This window comes from Nerophis lumbriciformis, linkage group LG03, assembly GCF_033978685.3.
Source record: "Nerophis lumbriciformis linkage group LG03, RoL_Nlum_v2.1, whole genome shotgun sequence".
Classification (NCBI taxonomy): domain Eukaryota; kingdom Metazoa; phylum Chordata; class Actinopteri; order Syngnathiformes; family Syngnathidae; genus Nerophis; species Nerophis lumbriciformis.
Window position 1 is genome coordinate 14,547,501 of NC_084550.2, and position 20,017 is coordinate 14,567,517.

At 40.9% G+C, this 20,017-nt stretch overlaps 1 protein-coding gene across 1 annotated transcript in view; it reads right to left on the bottom strand.

The window, feature by feature from the left end:
• fzr1b (fizzy/cell division cycle 20 related 1b) overlaps nt 1-15,536 on the bottom strand; it is a 24,667-nt gene extending 9,131 nt beyond the window's left edge. The window contains exons 1-10 of the mRNA XM_061934088.1: nt 15,328-15,536; nt 14,947-15,114; nt 7,447-7,548; nt 7,311-7,374; nt 7,113-7,240; nt 6,967-7,049; nt 6,702-6,885; nt 2,158-2,223; nt 1,538-1,640; nt 1,274-1,455 (exon numbers count right to left, since the gene is read on the bottom strand). Coding sequence (XP_061790072.1) covers nt 1,274-1,455; nt 1,538-1,640; nt 2,158-2,223; nt 6,702-6,885; nt 6,967-7,049; nt 7,113-7,240; nt 7,311-7,374; nt 7,447-7,548; nt 14,947-15,024 — 990 coding nt within the window. The 5' untranslated portion in view covers nt 15,025-15,114; nt 15,328-15,536. The remainder of the gene's footprint in view (nt 1-1,273; nt 1,456-1,537; nt 1,641-2,157; nt 2,224-6,701; nt 6,886-6,966; nt 7,050-7,112; nt 7,241-7,310; nt 7,375-7,446; nt 7,549-14,946; nt 15,115-15,327) is intronic.
• Between the last annotated feature and the right edge of the window lie 4,481 nt (nt 15,537-20,017).

Below are 20,017 nucleotides of genomic sequence, written 5' to 3' on the forward strand. Positions count from 1 at the left end.
ACAGTCGCTGAGATACGGGGTCAGAGTGCCGAGGTCAACGTTGGGGGAGGGAGAGCGACTTGGACCGAACAACATAACTTCTGTTTTATCTTCATTTAGGCTCAGGAAGTTAGCTGAAAGCCAGACTTTGATGTCGTGCAGGCAGTCAATAAGACGTTGAACCGTGTTATTTTGTGCCATGGGAAAATAAATCTGGCAATCATCGGCATAAAAATGAAATGCAATACTGTACTTCCTACAAATAGAACCAAGGGGGAGAAGGTAAAGCGCAAATAAAATTGGGGCAAGGATTGAGCCCTGGGGGACCCCATGTGGTAAAGGAGCTGTGGACGACATAAAACTGTCTACTTTTACACAAAAACTCCTGTCGGTTAGGTACGACCGGAACCAGTTGAGGGCGGCGCCCTTAATGCCCACACAGTTCTCAAGACGAGTGATTAAGGTGGCGTGGTCGACGGTGTCGAACGCAGCAGACAGATCTAAAAGCACCAGGACAACATATTTACCAGAATCAGTGGACAGGAGGATATCGTTAAAAACTTTTAGAAGCGCTGACTCTGTGCTGTGGAGGGCTTTAAAACCCTATATATATACACATATACATACATATATACACATATATATATACACATATACTGTATATATATACATATATATATATATATATATATATATATGTATATGTATATATATACAGTATATGTGTATATATATGTATGTATATATGTGTATATATATATATATGTATGTATATATGTGTATATATATATATATATATATATATATATATAAAGCTTCCCCTAATAGAAAAACCAGCAGCTGCCACTGGTATACAGCCTGTGTTACTTTGTACAATAATAACAACTATAAAGATGTTAATACTAATTAGTAATAACAGACTAATTTTTTAAATGTATGTAAATAATTTTTAGCATTAAAAAATATATTTATATATATATGTATATATATATATATATATATATGCATCCTCAACAATTACAAAAATGTCATGAAGACGTCATTTTGACCACACAAATTTTAAGCTGGGGGAAACCCCGATATTATAGTCTCTTCAAAGTGTGCATTTTAAAAAATTGGGACTTTTGTTGAGGCTACAACCAGTTATTCATGTTTACATTTAATGAAGAACTCTGCTTCACTCTAAAAACTTTAAGGTTTACGAACTATGTTGAAGAACCAATTAAGTTCGTACGTCGAGTTTCCATTGTACTTAGTGCTCTTTTACTGCATGATCAGGCGTCATGTACTGTACCTTGTTGTCATTGCCCCCAGAGGCAAGATGCTGGTGGTCAGGGGACCATTTGAGACCACACACTTCCTGCCTGTGACCTTGCAGCCTTCTCTCAGCAGAAGGGGGGGTCCTGACGTCCCGCTGAAGGATCACTCTGTCCCGACTTCCCGAAGACAGCTGCTCCCCATTCCACGCCAGGGCGCCTTTCACACAAATGGCAAGATAGAGAGTCATGTGACAAAAAAAACCAACTAACACACGGCAAACAGCAGCGGTGTGACTCACCCACGCGAGCTGAGTGACCCTCTAAACTGGTAAGCTTTCGACTGCCCGCCGCATCCCAGATTTGAACGTAACCTTTGTGGGTTCCCACAGCGACCAGACTTCCCTGAGAGAGATTTAAGACCAACCAATCTATTATTTTGATTGTAAATTTAACTATCCATCCATATGTCTAATAGAGATTTAAACTCGGATCCCCTGACTGTAAGGCAGATGTGGTAACCACAAATCTACCGTGCTGTATACCGTAAGAAGGGAATTAATGTGGCCACATTTGTCGCAGCATACCTGACACATGAAACGTGACGAATTGGAGAGATGCACTATCCACTTTAGCCACCAAATAGCAGTAGAGGGTTGAATATCTTAAAATGGGCTTTGTGGTAATTCCAACTTTAACCACTTGCTACGTAGATTGGTGCTTTCCATTATTTTTATCAGACTGCGTTGCAAAATGAATAACCCCCCTTTCCTCTCACGCGAGATCCACCAAGGAATGGGGCCATATGAATCCCTTCCCTACTGTACATGGTCAGTATTCAGTTAGTAAGTAAATGCAGTGTAAATTAATGTATTATTCTTGCTTTACATCAACACCGTTGACTTCAGTTCATGTAGCTTACCCTCTCGTTCCAGCATACTGACGTCACAGAATCACCGTCCACTGAAAGGTCGCACAACCTTGTCACCTGTGAGGACCAAACGCAAAACAAAGATACTTTCACAAAACAAAACAACAAACAGGACATATCTTTGACCCTGACCTTTGATCTATAGCACTTCACTGTTTCCACATTTTTTGAAATTACACCTAAGGATTTCCCAATTTTAAGATGCCAATATTGATCCGATTCAATGTGAGCACGAATCCAACATACTTTTACTATTTTGTAGTGTGGATTGTTAGAAAAGGTTTGATGAAGTAAAATTACTCAAACAGAGAACAATGGTAGGCATGAAAAACACTAATGCATTCATTATTAATAGTCTGAAATTGGTTTAAGTTAAATTAATATATTGAGTTAAGCTTATGCCGCAGTAAGTTGAACGATGCGGACACACATGTTACTGGATACTTTCTAATACACATCTGCCTTGGAGACTTTTTACCTGTAAGTAATATGCAACTACAACTATTTGATATGTGTTTATACTGACAAATGTATTTTAGACTCCAGTATTGTTCAATTAAGAACTATTGTGCTATTGTGTGCTTAGCTGTCATGTAGCTGCTAGATCCTAGTAACCTATACTAGCATGTTTACCTTACTCCCCAAAAATACGAGGAAAGACCAGCTTCTGTGTGCTTATTAGAGGATATTTAGTTGTTCAGTTGCTGTCGAGCTTTGCACAAGTAAACTTGACCACATATATTGGAGCATTATATCTGAGATTTTTATTTTGCTGATTTCGGATCAGGACACCCCTAGTTACAGCCCTTTTCACTCAAAACTGTACACACAGTACCTTATAACATGACAACATAAACATTTTGTTTTTAATGTTTGCAAATTAATCAAAAAAAATGAAGAAATCCCCAAGTATTCACAGCCTTTGTCATGACCAAAGATATGTTTGCCAAGTATAAAATTCTGCCAAAGACTCATTAACAAAGTTTTGAACAAAGGCTGTCAATACCGATGCACATTTTTTTTAAATTTGCAATGAAAAAAAATCCAACTTTTTGCACATGTGGTTGTTAGCGGAAATTTTTTTTTTCAATTTTTAAATAAGGGTCTGAAAAAATGTGGAAAACTTTCCGGTTGCACAATACGTTTATTTGTATGTATTTTTTTCTAGAAAGTTCAGTGGGGTTCCTATTGTTTGAAAAATATTAGTCTTTCTTAGAAAACAATCTGCAAATGTAACCATAATTGTCAATCAATCAATCAATCAATTTGTATTTATATAGCTCTTCATCACGAATGACTCAAAGGACTACACAAACTCACAACCACATCCCCTTCAAATGTGACTTCAGTTTAAATCAGGCCTGGGCAATTATTTTGACTCAGGGGCCAACATTTTTGAAAAAAATGTGTCTGGGGGCCGGTAGATCTGATTTTTAAGAACACTAATAGAAAACCTCACAATAATGTCGGATTGGATGCTAAAAACGTTATGACAGACCGCTTTAAAATACGGAATGGAATTTAAAATTGTTTTACCGAATGAGACACCCAGAATGTACATGAAAATAAAGAATGTGGGGTTTACAATATTAACTATGAACGATAAAACACTGAATATTGACAACATATGAACGTCACACCCCCTCTCAATCGACAAATTTTACAATCAAGCGAAACGCAACATAAATGCAACAAACACAGCGAAAAATTAACGCGAAGGGTAAAAAAAAACCCACCTACAATCTGATACATCACTAAGCTTTGGAAATTTGTTGTAAAAATCTCCTTCCGCGTCTGTCCCTGACACCCGCATTTCAGGCTCCTCACGCACACTGCTTGGTGCCTCGTCTGAGCTGCTGTGACTTAGATTACCATAGTAACTACTAGAGATGTCCGATAATATCGGACTGCTGATATTATCGGCCGATAAATGCTTTAAAATGCGATATCGGAAATTATCGGTATCGGTTTCAAAAAGTAAAATGTATGACTTTTTATAACGCCGCCATACGGAGTTGTACACGGACGTAGGGAGAAGTACAGAGCGCCGATAAACCTTAAAGGCACTGCCTTTGCGTGCCGGCCCAATCACATAATATCTACGGCTTTTCACACACACGAGTGAATGCCATGCATACTTGGTCAACAGCCATACAGGTCACACTGAGGGTGGCCGTATAAACAACTTTAACACTGTTACAAATATGCGCCGCACTGTGAACCCACACCAAAAAAGAATGACAAACACATTTCGGGAGAACGTCCGCACCGTAACACTACAATATACACCCCCGCTACGCCCTACACCCCCACACACCTCAACCCCGCCCACCTCAACCTCCTCATGCTCTCTCAGGGAGAGCATGTCCCAAATTCCAAGCTGCTGTTTTGAGGCATGTTAAAAAAGAGAATGCACTTTGTGACTTTAATAATAAATATGGCAGTGCCATGTTGGCATTTTTTTCCATAACTTGAGTTGATTTATTTTGGAAAACCTTGTTACATTGTTTAATGCATCCAGCGGGACATCACAACAAAATTAGGCATAATAATGTGTTAATTCCACGACTGTATATATCGGTATTGGTTGGTATCGGAATCGGTAATTAAGAGTTGGACAATATCGGAATATCGGATATCGGCAAAAAAGCCATTATCGGACATCTCTAGTAACTACTATATAATGCAAAAGCGCAGATTCCAACCATTGAAATACTTTGTATAGTTCAAGACTTCCGGTCATTTGAAAACATCATTGCACATCATAATGGCAACTACAGTTTCCATCTCAAAAGATCTAAAAAAATTGAAAATTTAATTTGCCCAGGTCTGGTCTAAATGGAAATGCGACCCGAATGCAACTTGTTCGTCATTTTTGGGCGAGCTATATCATTTGTGTGCACAGGAAAAGACGCAGCCTGCCAGCAGAAATGGATACGACAGTATAAGAATACACATTTACAAAATCTGTGAATTACAAACCCCATTTCCATATGAGTTGGGAAATTGTGTTAGATGTAAATATAAACGGAATACAATGATTTGCAAATCATTTTCAACCCATATTCAGTTGAATATGCTACAAAGACAACATATTTGATGTTCAAACTGATAAAAAAAATGTTTTTCAAATAATCATTAACTTTAGAATTTGATGCCAGCAACATGTGACAAAGAAGTTGGGAAAGGTGGCAATAAATACTGATAAAGTTGAGGAATGCTCATCAAACACTTATTTGGAACATCCCACAGGTGAACAGGCAAATTGGGAACAGATGGGTGCCATGATTGGGTATAAAAGTAGATTCCATGAAATGCTCAGTCATTCACAAACAAGGATGGGGCGAGGCTCACCACTTTGTCAACAAATGCGTGAGCAAATTGTTGAACAGTTTAAGAAAAAACTTTCTCAACCAGCTATTGCAAGGAATTTAGGGATTTCACCATCTACGGTCCGTAATATAATCAAAGGGTTCAGAGAATCTGGAGAAATCTCTGCACGTAAGCAGCTAAGCCCGTGACCTTCGATCCCTCAGGCTGTACTGCATCAACAAGCGACATCAGTGTGTCAAGGATATCACCACATGGGCTCAGGAACACTTCAGAAACCCACTGTCAGTAACTACAGTTGGTCGCTACATCTGTAAGTGCATGTTAAAACTCTCCTATGCAAGGCAAACACCGTTTATCAACAACACCCAGAAACGCCGTCGGCTTTGCTGGGCCTGAGCTCATCTAAGATGGACTGATACAAAGTGGAAAAGTGTTCTGTGGTCTGACGAGTCCACATTTCAAATTGTTTTTGGAAACTGTGGACGTCGTGTCCTCCGGACCAAAGAGGAAAAGAACCATCTGGATTGTTATAAGCGCAAAATTGAAAAGCCAGCATCTGTGATGGTATTAGTGCCCAAGACATGGGTAACTTACATATCTGTGAAGGCGCCATTAATGCTGAAAGGCACATACAGGTTTTGGAGCAACATATGTTGCCATCCAAGCAACGTTACCATGGACGCCCCTGCTTACTTCAGCAAGACAATCCCAGGCCACGTGTTACATCAACATGGCGTCATAGTAAAAGAGTGCGGGTAATAGCCTGGCCTGCCTGTAGTTATTATGAAGCCTAAAATACCACAACGGAGACACCCGGACTGTTGAACAACTTAAGCTGTACATTAAGCAAGAATGGGAAAGAATTCCACCTGAGAAGCTTAAAAAATGTGTCTCCTCAGTTCCCAAATGTTTACTGAGTGTTGTTAAAAGAAAGGCCATGTAACACAGTGGTGAACATGCCCTTTCCCAACTACTTTGGCACGTGTTGCAGCCATGAAATTCTAAGTTAATTATTATTTGCAAAAAAAAAAAAAAAAAAGTTTATGAGTTTGAACATCAGATATCTTGTCTTTGTAGTGCATTCAATTGAAAATGATTTGCAAATCATTGTATTCCATTTATATTTACATCTAACACAATTTCCCAACTCATATGGAAACGGGTTATGTAAAAAAGGATAATTAGGATAGATGTGGTATGACCTGGCTGGTACAAGCGCTCCACAGGTAGACACAGGCTCCCAGGCCGACACTCAGCAGGTTTCCCGCTGACCAGTCAACCAGGTTGAGGTAGAAGTCATCCTGTAGCTCCGGGGCGTCCAGCACCTTGAAGGGGATCTTGGAGATCTTCCGGGCCGGTTTACGAGGCGAGCGTAGCAGCTTGTGACTAAAGTTAAAGGGAGCAAGGAAGTGTCTGTGGCGTACCTGGGAGCATGTGACAGGTAATAACGAGTGAGATGCGTCATACCTCTTGTTAGTAAGCGGCGAAAGAGAGTAGGGTGACACTTCATTATCGCTATCGAAAGGCACTCTCTTAGTGTGGACAGTGTACTGTGGTGAGAGGAAACACAATCAGCTACATCGCACATACTTTAAAATGAAATGTTATAATACCCGAAAGAGACCGTGAGAGCCATGAGTGCAGACGGCACGCCGTCTTTCATCTGTGTGAAGGTCCGACACTGACTCAATGGCCGCACCTAGTAACTCATTCCTCAATAGGGCAGCATACGCCAATGTATCTGTTGGAAGCCATGCAACATTATTAAGGATACCGGTCACGTTAACAGCCACCAAAGTGCATTTACTGACCTTTGCCTGAATCTGAAGTGACATCCTTTGCTTTAGGATTCTGGGCGGGAGAGCGACAGTTCTCCTGGACAGAAAAGAAAGATAGAATCTGACAACCTGTGCAGGTGACTGGGTTTTTAATAGCTGAATGGCTCACGTTGGCATAGTGGAAATTGATGCTCCAGTTACTTCCAGCACGGGTTGGGATGAAGCGGTCCCCGGACTTCACGCTGACCGGACTGCAGGTCCCACTTTCACACTGACGTCAAAAAAACTGCATTGTAATTTACTTGGAAAAGATGCAGATATGGCATACTTGCCAACCTTGAGACCTCCGATTTCGGGAGGTGGGGGGTGGGGGCGTGGTTGAGGGCGTGGTTAAGAGGGGAGGAGTATATTGACAGCTAGAATCCACCAAGTCAAGTATTTCATACATACATATATATATATATATATATATATATATATATATATATATATATATATATATATACATATATATATATATCTACATCCTGAAAATATGCAAACAAAACTGTGTTTAGATAATTGATACTTCAAACTTGCATAAAAAAATATTAAGGAATATAACAACTTGGCTTCTGAGAGCTTCAAAATGTAATGAATAAAATGCTAAAGTTGTTGATAAACAAGCAATTATTTTAATAATTGAATATGGTCATTTTAAATGAATTATTATGATCATTTAAAATTAATTATTTCAAATATGTTTATTTTAATGTATAATTCTAATGCCTGGATGTAATAAGGAGTCAGAAGAAATACAAATAAAAATACAATTAATTTTGATGTTTTTAGCAAAATACAGTAAAAATGTATTTATTTATTTCTTTTTTTAATTAATAAATATATTTATTTTTAGGTAAGATAAACATAATAATACAATTTATCTCTAGTCTGGATGATTTATTTCTTGTCACCCTGTTGTCCTACCGTCGTGAAAAAAGGCTGTCCTCACTCAGGTCCGCATGGAGCTGGAGGGGGCGTGGCCTCCAGCTCCGCCTGAAAATCGGGAGATTTTCGGGAGAATATTTGTCCCGGGAGGTTTTCGGGAGAGGCGTTGAATTTCGGGAGTCTCCCGGAAAATTCGGGAGGGTTGGCAAGTATGAGATATGGTGTACTTTTGCCACACACGCACGCAATTTACAGTCATTAGCTACACCTGCAAAATCTAATGAGATCTAGTGCAAGCGTTCCATCACAAATACATGAAATATGTAACCATGCACTCTCAAAAATAGGCACCAGCATGTATCTAAAAGGGTTCAATACAATACAATACAATCATTATAACTAGAGATGTCCGATAATGGCTTTTTTGCCGATATTCCGATATTGTCCAACTCTTAATTACCGATTCCGATATCAACCGATACCGATATATACAGTCGTGGAATTAACACATTATCATGCCTAATTTTGTTGTGATGCCCCGCTGGATGCATTAAACAATGTAACAAGGTTTTCCAAAATAAATCAACTCAAGTTATGGAAAAAAATGCCAACATGGCACTGCCATATTTATTATTGAAGTCACAAAGTGCATTCTTTTTTTTTAACATGCCTCAAAACAGCAGCTTGGAATTTAAGAGAGCATGAGGAGATTGAGGTGGGCGGGGTTGGGGGGGGGGGGGGGTGTTAGGGGGTATATATTGTAGCGTCCCGGAAAAGTTAGTGCTGCAAGGGGTTCTGGGGATTTGTTCTGTTGTGTTTATGTTGTGTTACGGTGCGGATGTTCTCCCGAGATGTGTTTGTCATTCTTGTTTGGTGTGGGTTCACAGTGTGGCGCATGTTTGTAATAGTGTTAAAGTTGTTTATATGGCCACCCTCAGTGTGACCTGTATGGCTGTTGAGTATGCTTTGCATTCACTCGTGTGTGAGTAAAAGCCGCATTCACTTGTGTATGTGTAAAGCCGTAGATATTATGTGACTGGGCCGGCACGCAAAGGCAGTGCCTTTAAGGTTTATTGGCGCTCTGTACTTCTCCCTACATCCGTGTACACAGCGGCGTTTTAAAAAGTCATACATGTTACTTTTTTAAATCGATACTGATAACTTTGAAACCGATACCGATAATTTCCGATATTACATTTTTAAGCATTTATCGGCCGATAATATCGGCAGTCCGATTTTATCAAAAATCTCTAATTATAACCCCTTAACCTTATACAACACAAAGTTCTTCACACAGCAGTAACAACATCACAAGGCATGTTAATAATGATACAGTAAATAAAAGCTTATAGGATATAAATTATTGCAATGATCAAAGATGCTGATAACATAAATAAGGCATTATCATTGTACACCTTCCGCCCGAGTGCAGCTGGGATAGGCTCCAGGAAGGGGATTCGTATGGCCCCATTTGTCGTGGCTTACTGGACACATGAAACGTGACAAATTAGGAGGGTGCTCTATCCACTTTACTCGCCAGATGGCAGTAGAGTACTGAATATATTAAAATGTGTTTTGTGGCAACTTTGACCACAGCGTCAGTTGCTATGTAGAGTGGCACTTTCCATTATTTTCAGCAGACGGCATTGCAAAACGATTAACACCCCCACCTTTCTCTCACGCAAGAGCCCCCCAGAAATGGGGCCATATGAATTCCTTCCCTACTGTAAATGCCTTAACTATACTTATACTACTACTAGTACACCCTGTTTGAAATACATCTACATCTGTCTAGGTCTAGGAGTTAAACATTTTTATTGGAGCAGGGACTCTCAGGGTTAAAATGGTGCAAATGTGACCTTTTTATCACCTTGTAGTCTGTTTGGTAGTACAAAAGTATACTTACAGACTAGTTGTGTACTTTGGCATGAACATTCTTCAAAAATGCACCTATATGTACAGAAATGTTCTTGTGTTGTGCCACTAGGTTTTAAGGACAGGGGAGCCCCCAGGGAATTATGAGCAATTTCCAGTGAGCATAAAACTTAATGTTGGTTATGGTCTGCTGGTTCTGCTCAGGATCTCTGCATCAATGATGATTTTGAGTAAGCTGCTGTGAGTTGATAGATACAGCCTATGGATGGTGCAGTGGTTCTCAAATGCTCTATCTTCAGGAAGAAAAACATTTTTCCTTATCATCAAGTCGTGAGCCAAATTTTTAAATCATTCAAGTTTATTTCACAGAGAAATAGCACAGTAGAGTCGTCTTGTTAATCGATTTGTCTTTGACTAAAAGCATCTTGTTCTGTCACCAGAAAAAATGGCTACAGCTAAAGCATCTGGTTTTGTTGCCAGAATTTTTTTTTAAATTTCTGTATTTGTCACCAGAAAGATGGCTAAAAATATAGGCCCCAATTACATTTTTTAAAATATATGTCCATGTCTGTCCTGACAAAGTGGAACAACAGAGTAACAAAGTGGAACAACAGAGTGCTGGAAGAGGTGAGGGAGAGATGAAAGTTGATGAGTTGACTATCTATGAATGATGTCCCAATTAGGGATGATGTTTGATAAGAAATTATCGAGTTCGAGCCTATTATCGAATCCTCTTATCGAACCGATTCCTTATAGAGTCCAGATAGGTTGTTGTATATGGAAAAAAACACTATTTGGTTTAACAAAAGCGCACTTTTATTGTTCCAAAGACATGCACCTGGGGATAGGTTGATTGGCAACACTAAAATTGGCCCTAGTGTGTGAATGTGAGTGTGAATGTTGTCTGTCTATCTGTGTTGGCCCTGCGATGAGGTGGCGACTTGTCCAGGGTGTACCCCGCCTTCCGCCCGAAGCTGAGATAGGCTCCAGCGCCCCCCGCGACCCCAAAAGGGAATAAGCGGTAGAAAATGGATGGATGGATGGAAAAGCGCACTTTTATTATCCATCCATCGATCCATTTTCTACCTGACTGTTACCCCCCTAAAAAAAAAAAAAAAAAAAAAAAATTATTGACTGTTGTTACCCAAAGTATATTAAGTGGGATTTTTCAGAAAAACAAATATATACAGTAACACAAAAACAACCTGTCTCTGTGATCACTATAGGTGTATAAATAATAATATAGTGTTAAATAAAATCAGTCCCTTGGGCACAAAACTGAAAATAATACAGCTCTCCAAAAAGTGCACTTCTGCTGCTATTTGACATAACTGTTTGTTATGATGCTTTGACATTTTTGCACTTTATTTCTTTATTGAAAGAAAATTCTATGAAGAGAAAAGTTGTTTGCAAATGTGGTTACAATGCTAAAAAATGAAAAGTTAAAGCTAAAAAAAGAAATACACTTTATTGAGTTAACATTATTTCTTTATAGGGGGGAAGATGTGATGTTATGAGCTAGGGAATATAACAACTAAACTACCCAGCATGCAACGGGAGTGACGAGCATGCGCAGTAGCCCCGAAAAGTGTTGTTGCATGTCGTCACCCGGCAACTATGAATGAGGTTATGAGCACGCTGTGAAAGTAAACGTCAAGAACTCAGCCAACACGCCTTGTCTGCATTATTTATAATTAGACAGACAACACATATACAGTGTGATTTTGTTTTGTTTACAAGGAAAGAAAAACAAAAGTTAAAAAAGGGAGATCATGTCATATATGTTGTGTATAAATGTATGTGCTGCGGTTGCTTCAAGAACGTTGCGACAGCTGCCGTAAAGGAGGTGCGTTGCTAGCCTGGTTGCTATGTTTCCGGTTGGTCGTAAAAGTGTTCGTCATGTGTTTGTACCCTGCTCAAATCTCTCAGTAAAGTTATTCATTGGATTATACCTCTTTGCTTTATTACACCTTGGAGCGCTTTTTCCGGTCCATTGTTTTTCCTGCTTTCGCTATCTGCGCCTAATGACTGAGCTACGTGACGTAATTTCTTGTGATGTCTCAAGGGGCGTTTTCTGGTCGGGACGGGATTCGTTCCCAGGGATTCGAATAAAGAACCAACTCTTTTTCTTTACTATAGTGGTCTCGATAACGGGTACCGGTTCTCAAAAAGGTGTTCGAGTCCGAGGACTCGGTTCTTTTCATATCGAACAACCGGGAAAACCGGTTTCGAGTATCATCCCTAGTCCCCATCATGTTTTTTTTTCTGTTTTTTTTGCTTCCGAGTCGTTTCATTTTGAATATCGATGGCAGAAATACAAAACCTCCCATATGAGGAAAAATAAATATTTTTTTTTTTTTAGGAAAACAAAAAACCTGTCAGTTTCTTACAGAATGCTTTTTGGTCATGTGACTTTTTTTTGTCACAAGGAAGGGTGGGATCCATACATCCATCCATTTTGTACCCCTTGTCCCTTTTGGGGTCGGGGGGGTGCTGGAGCCTATCTCAGCTGCACATGATCACTTTGATTAATCAAAGCTCTCGACCAGTGTTTTTCAACCTTTTTTTTAACCAAAGCACATTTTTTTCATTGAAAAAATCCAGGGGGACACTATCCCATCCTCGTCTCCATCGTTGTGTGCCAAACTTGTCATGTATTAGTTCACTTTTTAGCAATCTAAACTTAGTAATACACCAAAAGAAAGCTTGTGAGTTCAAACCCCGGCCGAGTCATACCAAAGACTATAAAAATGGGACCCATTACCTCCCTGCTTGACACTCAGCATCAAGAGTTGGAATTGGGGGTTAAATCACCAAAAATGATTCCTGGGCGCGGCCACCGCTGCTGCTCATTGCTACCCTCACCTCCCAGGGGGTGATCAAGGGTGATGGGTCAAATGCAGAGAATAATTTCGCCACACCTAGTGTGTGTGTAACTTTAACTTTATTGTCTTTTTCTGCCTCTTATTTGTCCACTTCCAGGTGTCCAACACACAACACATGTCATCATATCCTGTGTCCCCCGCCCTTAAGTTCCCCTTACAATGGGTCCGGTATCGTCCTGTGACCCGAGTAACCAATACATGACAGACACCACCAGCAGAAAATGTTAAAAACGAAACTCAATAGCCTATATTAACAATATAAAGTCGTTCTCATCAAATACCTGACACAATTGTTCGATATGACTTCTAACCATAACCGTCATTAATTCTCTTGTCTCAAAGTAGGTTTATAAAGCAATGGGCTACCTGCTGCCACCTACTGGTACGGAAGAGTATTACATGGTTACTCTGCTGATCTCGGCACATTGTTTGCGGATTATAATTATCGGTTTGCAAAAAATATTTTTCCGACCAATTCGGTGAAATTGCATAATTTCCCACGGCACACCAAACAATATCTCACGGTACACTAGTGTGCCGCGGTAACCTGACTTTCGCCAGACCCTTGTAGTTCGCTGAGCTCAACACAAGGGTCTGGGCTCGAAGGCATTGCAAACTCCTTCCAGATAGCAAAAAATAATGAACCAATCAGGATCGCCGGGTGGGATTTCATAGATGTGACGTAGCGCCGAAGCGACTGTTTGATTCAAACAACAATCGTGTGCTGACATTGATTCTGCTATTGCAACTATTTAAAAGATGAACACAGAACGGTTTTGAAAGCATTTATTGGTGGCAAGGATGTTTTGGCTCTTCTTCCGACCGGGTTTGGATTTCCCAGCGTCGCTCTCATCTCGCCCGGAAAAGGGTGGAGTGCCATCTCCGGGTTGGGGAGGAGACCCTGCCCCAAGTGGAGGAGTTCAAGTACCTAGGAGTCTTGTTCACGAGTGAGGGAAGAGTGGATCGTGAGATCGACAGGTGGATCGGGGCGGCGTCTTCAGCAATGCGGACGCTGTATCGATCCGTTGTGGTGAAGAAGGAGCTGAACCGGAAGGCAAAGCTCTCAATTTACGGTCGATCTACGTTCCCATCCTCACCTATGGTCATGAGCTTTGGGTTATGACCGAAAGGACAAGATCACGGGTACAAGCGGCCGAAATTAGTTTCCTCCGCCGGGTGGCGGGGCTCTCACTTAGAGATAGGGTTAGAAGCTCTGCCATCCGGGAGGAACTCAAAGTAAAGCCGCTGCTCCTCCACATCGAGAAGAGTCAGATGAGGTGGTTCGGGCATCTGGTCAGGATGCCACACGAACGCCTCCCTAGGGAGGTGTTTAGGGCACGTCCAACAGGTAGGAGGCCACGGGGAAGACCCAGGACACGTTGGGAAGACTATGTCTCCCGGCTGGCCTGGGAACGCCTCGGGATACCCCGGGAAGAGCTGGACGAAGTGGCTGGGGAGAGGAAGGTCTGGGCTTCCCTGCTTAGGCTGCTGCCCCCGCGACCCTACCTCGGATAAGCGGAAGAAGATGGATGGATGGATGGCTCTCATCAGCGTCAAGGGTTGATTTCGATGTGAGTGGTTGAAGTAGCACGTCATTCAAGATAACGGACAAGTGGTTTATCCAATCACATACAATTTTTTATTATTATTTTTTTTTTACAAGGCCCCGCCTTCTGAAATACATCTCCTATTGAGAACTCCCAGATCCTTGTGTGGAGCTCAGGATGGACGACAAAGATCAGTGGTTGAAAAACACTGATCTAGACAACAACATAGTCTGATATGATTGAATATTTTAAAGAACTATTTATGTTTTTTTTATTGATAAATAAGTGCTGAATATGTTGTTTTCTTTCTCGCGCACTTTGCACGCTCCCGTGAATTCTATGTGCCCCAGATGTGCCCCAGGTGTGCCCTAGTACAGTCTTAGGTCTAGGGATGCCCTAGCTGGTACATGTTATGATCATCCATGCAGATCTCACCTTGGTTAGCCGGGCTTCAGCGGGCAGGTTCTGGAGGTTGATTTGCCTTAAGAGACGTCTCTCGTAGTCTTGGTCCATCTCGAACGGGCAAAGGCAGCGATGCCCTCCCCGCCCCTGTTTAAATACCGGCGCTCTCCCGGTGAGGAAATCCACGCTGCACCTCCATCTCTGAGGAAAATAAACACACGAGTGCCTCTTTTTTTTTTTTTTTTTTTTTTTTTTTTTTAGCGGGGGCGCCATTATCACCCGACAAGCCGTACGTCTTCGGGTTGTATCGTGACATTTAGCACCAACAAGCAAACACATAATCATTGTTGTTATGATGTGTAAAAGCTAGTCTCACGGCATCCCTTTAAAAATGGCCGTCGTTGTAGTTCTCACCTCGCTGACACGGCGGCTCAAGTCACGGGAATTCACCCTTCCGTGGGAAAACTGGCAGAGAGGGTCAGGACAATCGCTGTCGTCCGAGTAAACGTGAGAAGTCAGTACCGAGGGGCCCACTAACTGTTTACGTTCGCGACAAAAATGGCGTCGGAATCAGCTGGAAGGAAAAATTATTTGGCTGACTTGGATGCATGGCTTGGATAGAGGCTCAATGGTGACACCTACTGGTCATACATGGATATGCATGGGGCAACGCCGTGATAAAAACGTAGTGCGCGCTTATGGCCGCAAGATGTCGCTGTTGCTGTGGAAAAAAAAAAAATACTATTAACGTCTACCGTGCCGTCGACAGCACTTTAAATAATACAATGCAGTGTTTTTCAACCTTTTTTGAGCCCAGGCACATTTGTTTTCATTGAAAAAATGCGGAGGCACACTTTTATGACATTTATAAAAAGTTATTCCCACAATTGTTGGTTATGAATTCAAACCATAACCAACCATGCATCACTATAGCTCTCAAAGTAGGTCTACTGTCACGACCTGTCACATTGTGACTTATTTTGAGTTTTTTGGTGTCTTGCGCTCATACTTGCCAACCCTTCCGATTTTCCCGGGAGACTCCCGAATTTCAGTGTCCCTCCCGAAAATCTCCCGGGGCAACCATTCTCCCGAATTTCTCCCGATTTCCACCCGCTCAACAATGTTGGGGGCGTGCCTTAAAGACACTGCCTTTAGCGTCCTCTACAACCTGTAGTCAGATCCGCTTTTCCTCCATACAAACAGCGTGCCGGTACCATCACATAATATATGCGGCTTTTACTCACACACGAGTGAATGCAAATCATACTTGATCAACAGCCATGCAGGTCACACTGAGGGTGGCCGTATAAACAACTTCAACACTGTTACAAATATGCGCCACACTGTGAACCCACACCAAACAAGAATGACAAACACATTTCGGGAGAACATTCGCACCGTAACACAGCATAAACACAACAGAACAAATACCCAGAACCCCTTGCAGCACTAACTCTTCTGGGACGCTACAATATACACCCCCGCTACCATCAAACCCCACCCCGCCCACCTCAACTACGCCACCCCACCCCCACCTCAACCCCCCGCCCCCATCTCCCGAATTCGGAGGTCTCAAGGTTGGCAAGTATGCTTGCGCTCCAATTTTGGTGGCGTTTCCTGTTTAATTGGTATTTTCCTGTAGCAGTTTCACGTCTTCCTTTGAGCACTATTCCCCACACCCGCTTTGTTTTAGCAATCAAGACTATTTAAGTTGTTGCTATCTTTCTTTGTGGGAACATTGTTGATTGTCATGTCATGTACGGATGTACTTTGTGGACTCCGTCTCTGCTCCACACGCTGTAAGTCTTTGCTGTCGTCCAGCATTCTGTTTTTGTTTACTTTGTAGAGTATTACACGGTTACTCTGCCGAGCTCTAGACAGCACCGACACTCAACAACGGCACATTATTTGCGGATTGTATTTTCTGGTTTGCAAAAAATATTTTTAACTCAGCTAGGTGAAACTATATAATCTCCCACGGCACACCAGACTGTATTTCACGGCACACTAGGGTGGTTGAAAAACACTGATATAATGCACTATAATGTAATCCGGCGGAAGGTATGTACACCCTGGACACGACGTCACCTCATCGCAGGGCCAACACAGATAGACATTATAATATGACATCATATCATGTTATATTGTATAGAATATAATATCCATCCATCCATTCATCCATTTTCTACCGCTTGTCCCTTTCGGGGTCGCGGGCGGTGCTGGAGCCTTGCTCAGCTGCATTTGGACAGAAGGCAGGGGTACACCCTGAACAAGTCGCCACTATGATATAAGATATTATATTATATATGATATAATATTCTATAACATTATATTACAATAGAACATTATAGGACGGACTGATGGGTACTATGATATTATACTAGAATCTGTGCAACTTCGGTAGGAGCTACTGTGAGAAGGCACAAGCCGCCAATACACGCAGTGATAGAGTGATTGGAGCCGATACTTGTTTGTCACAAAAATACATTCATGAAGTTTGGTTGTTTTATGAATTTATTATGGGTCTACTGAAAATGTGACCAAATCTGCTGAGTCATGAATATACATACAGCAATGTAAATATTTGGTTACATGCCCCTTGGCAAGTTTCACTGCAATAAAGCGCTTTTGGTAGCCATCCACTAGCTTCTGGTTGAATTTTTGACCACTTCTCTTGACAAAATTGGTGCAGTTCAGCTAAATTTGTTGGTTTTCTGGCATGGACTTGTTTCTTCGGCATTGTCCACACGTGTAGGTCAGGACTTTGGGAAGGCCAGTCTAAAACCTTAATTCAAGCCTGATTTAGCCATTCCTTTACCACTTTTGATGTGTGTTTGGGGTCATTGTCCTGTTGGAACACCCAACTGCGCCCAAGACCCAACCTCCGGGTTGATGATTTTAGTTTGTCCTGAAGAGTTTGGAGGTAATCCTACTTTTTCATTGTCCCATTTACTCTCTGTAAAGCACCAGTTCAATTGGCAGTAAAACAGGCCCAGAGCATAATACTACCACCACCATGCTTGATGGTAGGTTTGGTGTTCCTGGGATTAAAGGCCTCACCTTTTCTCTTCCAAACATATTGCTGGGTATCATGGCCAAACAGCTCAATTTTTGTTTCATCTGACATCACATGGACAAAGATAAGACCTTCTGGAGGAAAGTTCTGTGGTCGTTGTAATTTTAGTGTGAATGCAACCGAGGAAACGTGCGAGCCGCCGATACTCGCAAATCGAACTGAAATGCTAAAGTTAGCATGCTAGCATTTATTGTAATGTAATATAATATAATGTAATATCCTATCCTTTCCTACCCTATCCTGTCCTATCCTATCATATTACATAATAATAACAATAAAAATGATAAAATAATAATAGTAATAATAATAGTAACACAGTATTTTTATTTGCTGCACTATGTAAATTCTAACTAATACTTACAGTACATATCTTATAATTCACTAAATTAACTGAAAACGGTTGTGGCGACTTGTCCAGGGTGTACCCCGCCTTCCGCCCGATTGTAGCTGAGATAGGCTCCAGCGCCCCCCGCGACCCCAAAGGGAATAAGCGGTAGAAAATGGATGGATGGACGGTTCAGTAATGTTAAAATAATTTTAGAGTTTTTTTTTAATTTTTTTACTAATTTACTATTTATTTTGGCTAATAACCATATTATCCTGTTTCATTTATACCCCCCTTCGCTATTGCTACTACTGCATACGGTGTTGCTCCTATTGGAACCTTCATTTCTCTGAGGGCCCACCCTCAAGAGTTTAATGAAGTTCTATTTAATCTATCCATCAATCCATTATAGGGGAGCGCTACTGCCCTATGGCCATGCTGCCCTATCTAATCGAATGTAATCTAATCTGATTTGATCTAATCTACTCTGGTCGGATCGATTGACAATAATGAAATTAAACATAATGGAGTTAGGGCTATCTAAATAAATGCTTTAATGTGGATTATTCCATCATAATTATTCATTTTGATAAAAGATTAAACCCATCTGCAGCCCAGAATGACTAAAAATCCCTGGAACATCTCCAGCAATGCATTTCAGACAGTTTTTCTGAGTAATGATATCGTTTTCACATGCACAAATAGACCGTTGATCTGGTAGTGACAGACAGTAGAAACAAACAGGTCAATGTGGAGGACGCTAAATAAATGGTCCTCTTTATGGGAAATTGGAGTACATAAGAGAACCTGATAAAAAAAAAAAAGTCAACCGACAAAGTATTGCGCACAGTCCGTGGGAAAGAGTTGTCTTTTCATGAAAGCACTTATATCTTAAAATACAACAATAATTACACATCAATTATATAATTACCAACACTAAATGAGTAACAGTTTTAAATGGATGTGGATAAATGTTTGCTTAAAAAACAGACAGACAGGATTAAACATTGATGATATTTAATCGTGATTTATCTAATTCCAAATTGTAATCGTTCATTCACTAAAATATGAATGGTTGTGGGTGTGGGCGGCTGCCTAACACGGCGAATGGGCTCCAGCTCACCTGCAACCCCAATGTGCGAAATAGAAAATGTCGATTTTGTAACACTTACAGTGCTACCTTCACCAAATGATTCCCGAGCGCTGCCACCGCTGCTGCTCACTGCTCCCCTCACCTCCCAGGGGGTGAACATGGGGATGGGTCAAATGCTGAGGTTAAATTCACCACACCTAGTGTTTGTGTGACTATCGTTGGGACTTTAACTTTAACTTGTGTTATTTTTGATTGTAGGTGAGGTAGCAACATTGCCTTCAACTGCAATGTTTAAATTGATGGAAAATATGGGCCTGATCAAAATGATTCTTGGTTCGTCGGAGCCTAGGGGGCTCAACAATATATGGATGCGTACACAGGTTTTAAAAAATGTTTTGCATTTAATTGCAAATATTTTTAAATTTCTAACTGTGCACATTAATATACAGTTGCGATCAAAAGTTTGCATACACTTGTAAAGAACATAATGTCATGGCTGTCTTGAGTTTCCAATACTTTCTGCAACTCTTATTTTTTTGTGATAGAGTGATTGGAACCCATACTTGTTGGTCACAAAAAACATTCATGAAGTTTGGTTCTTTTATGAATT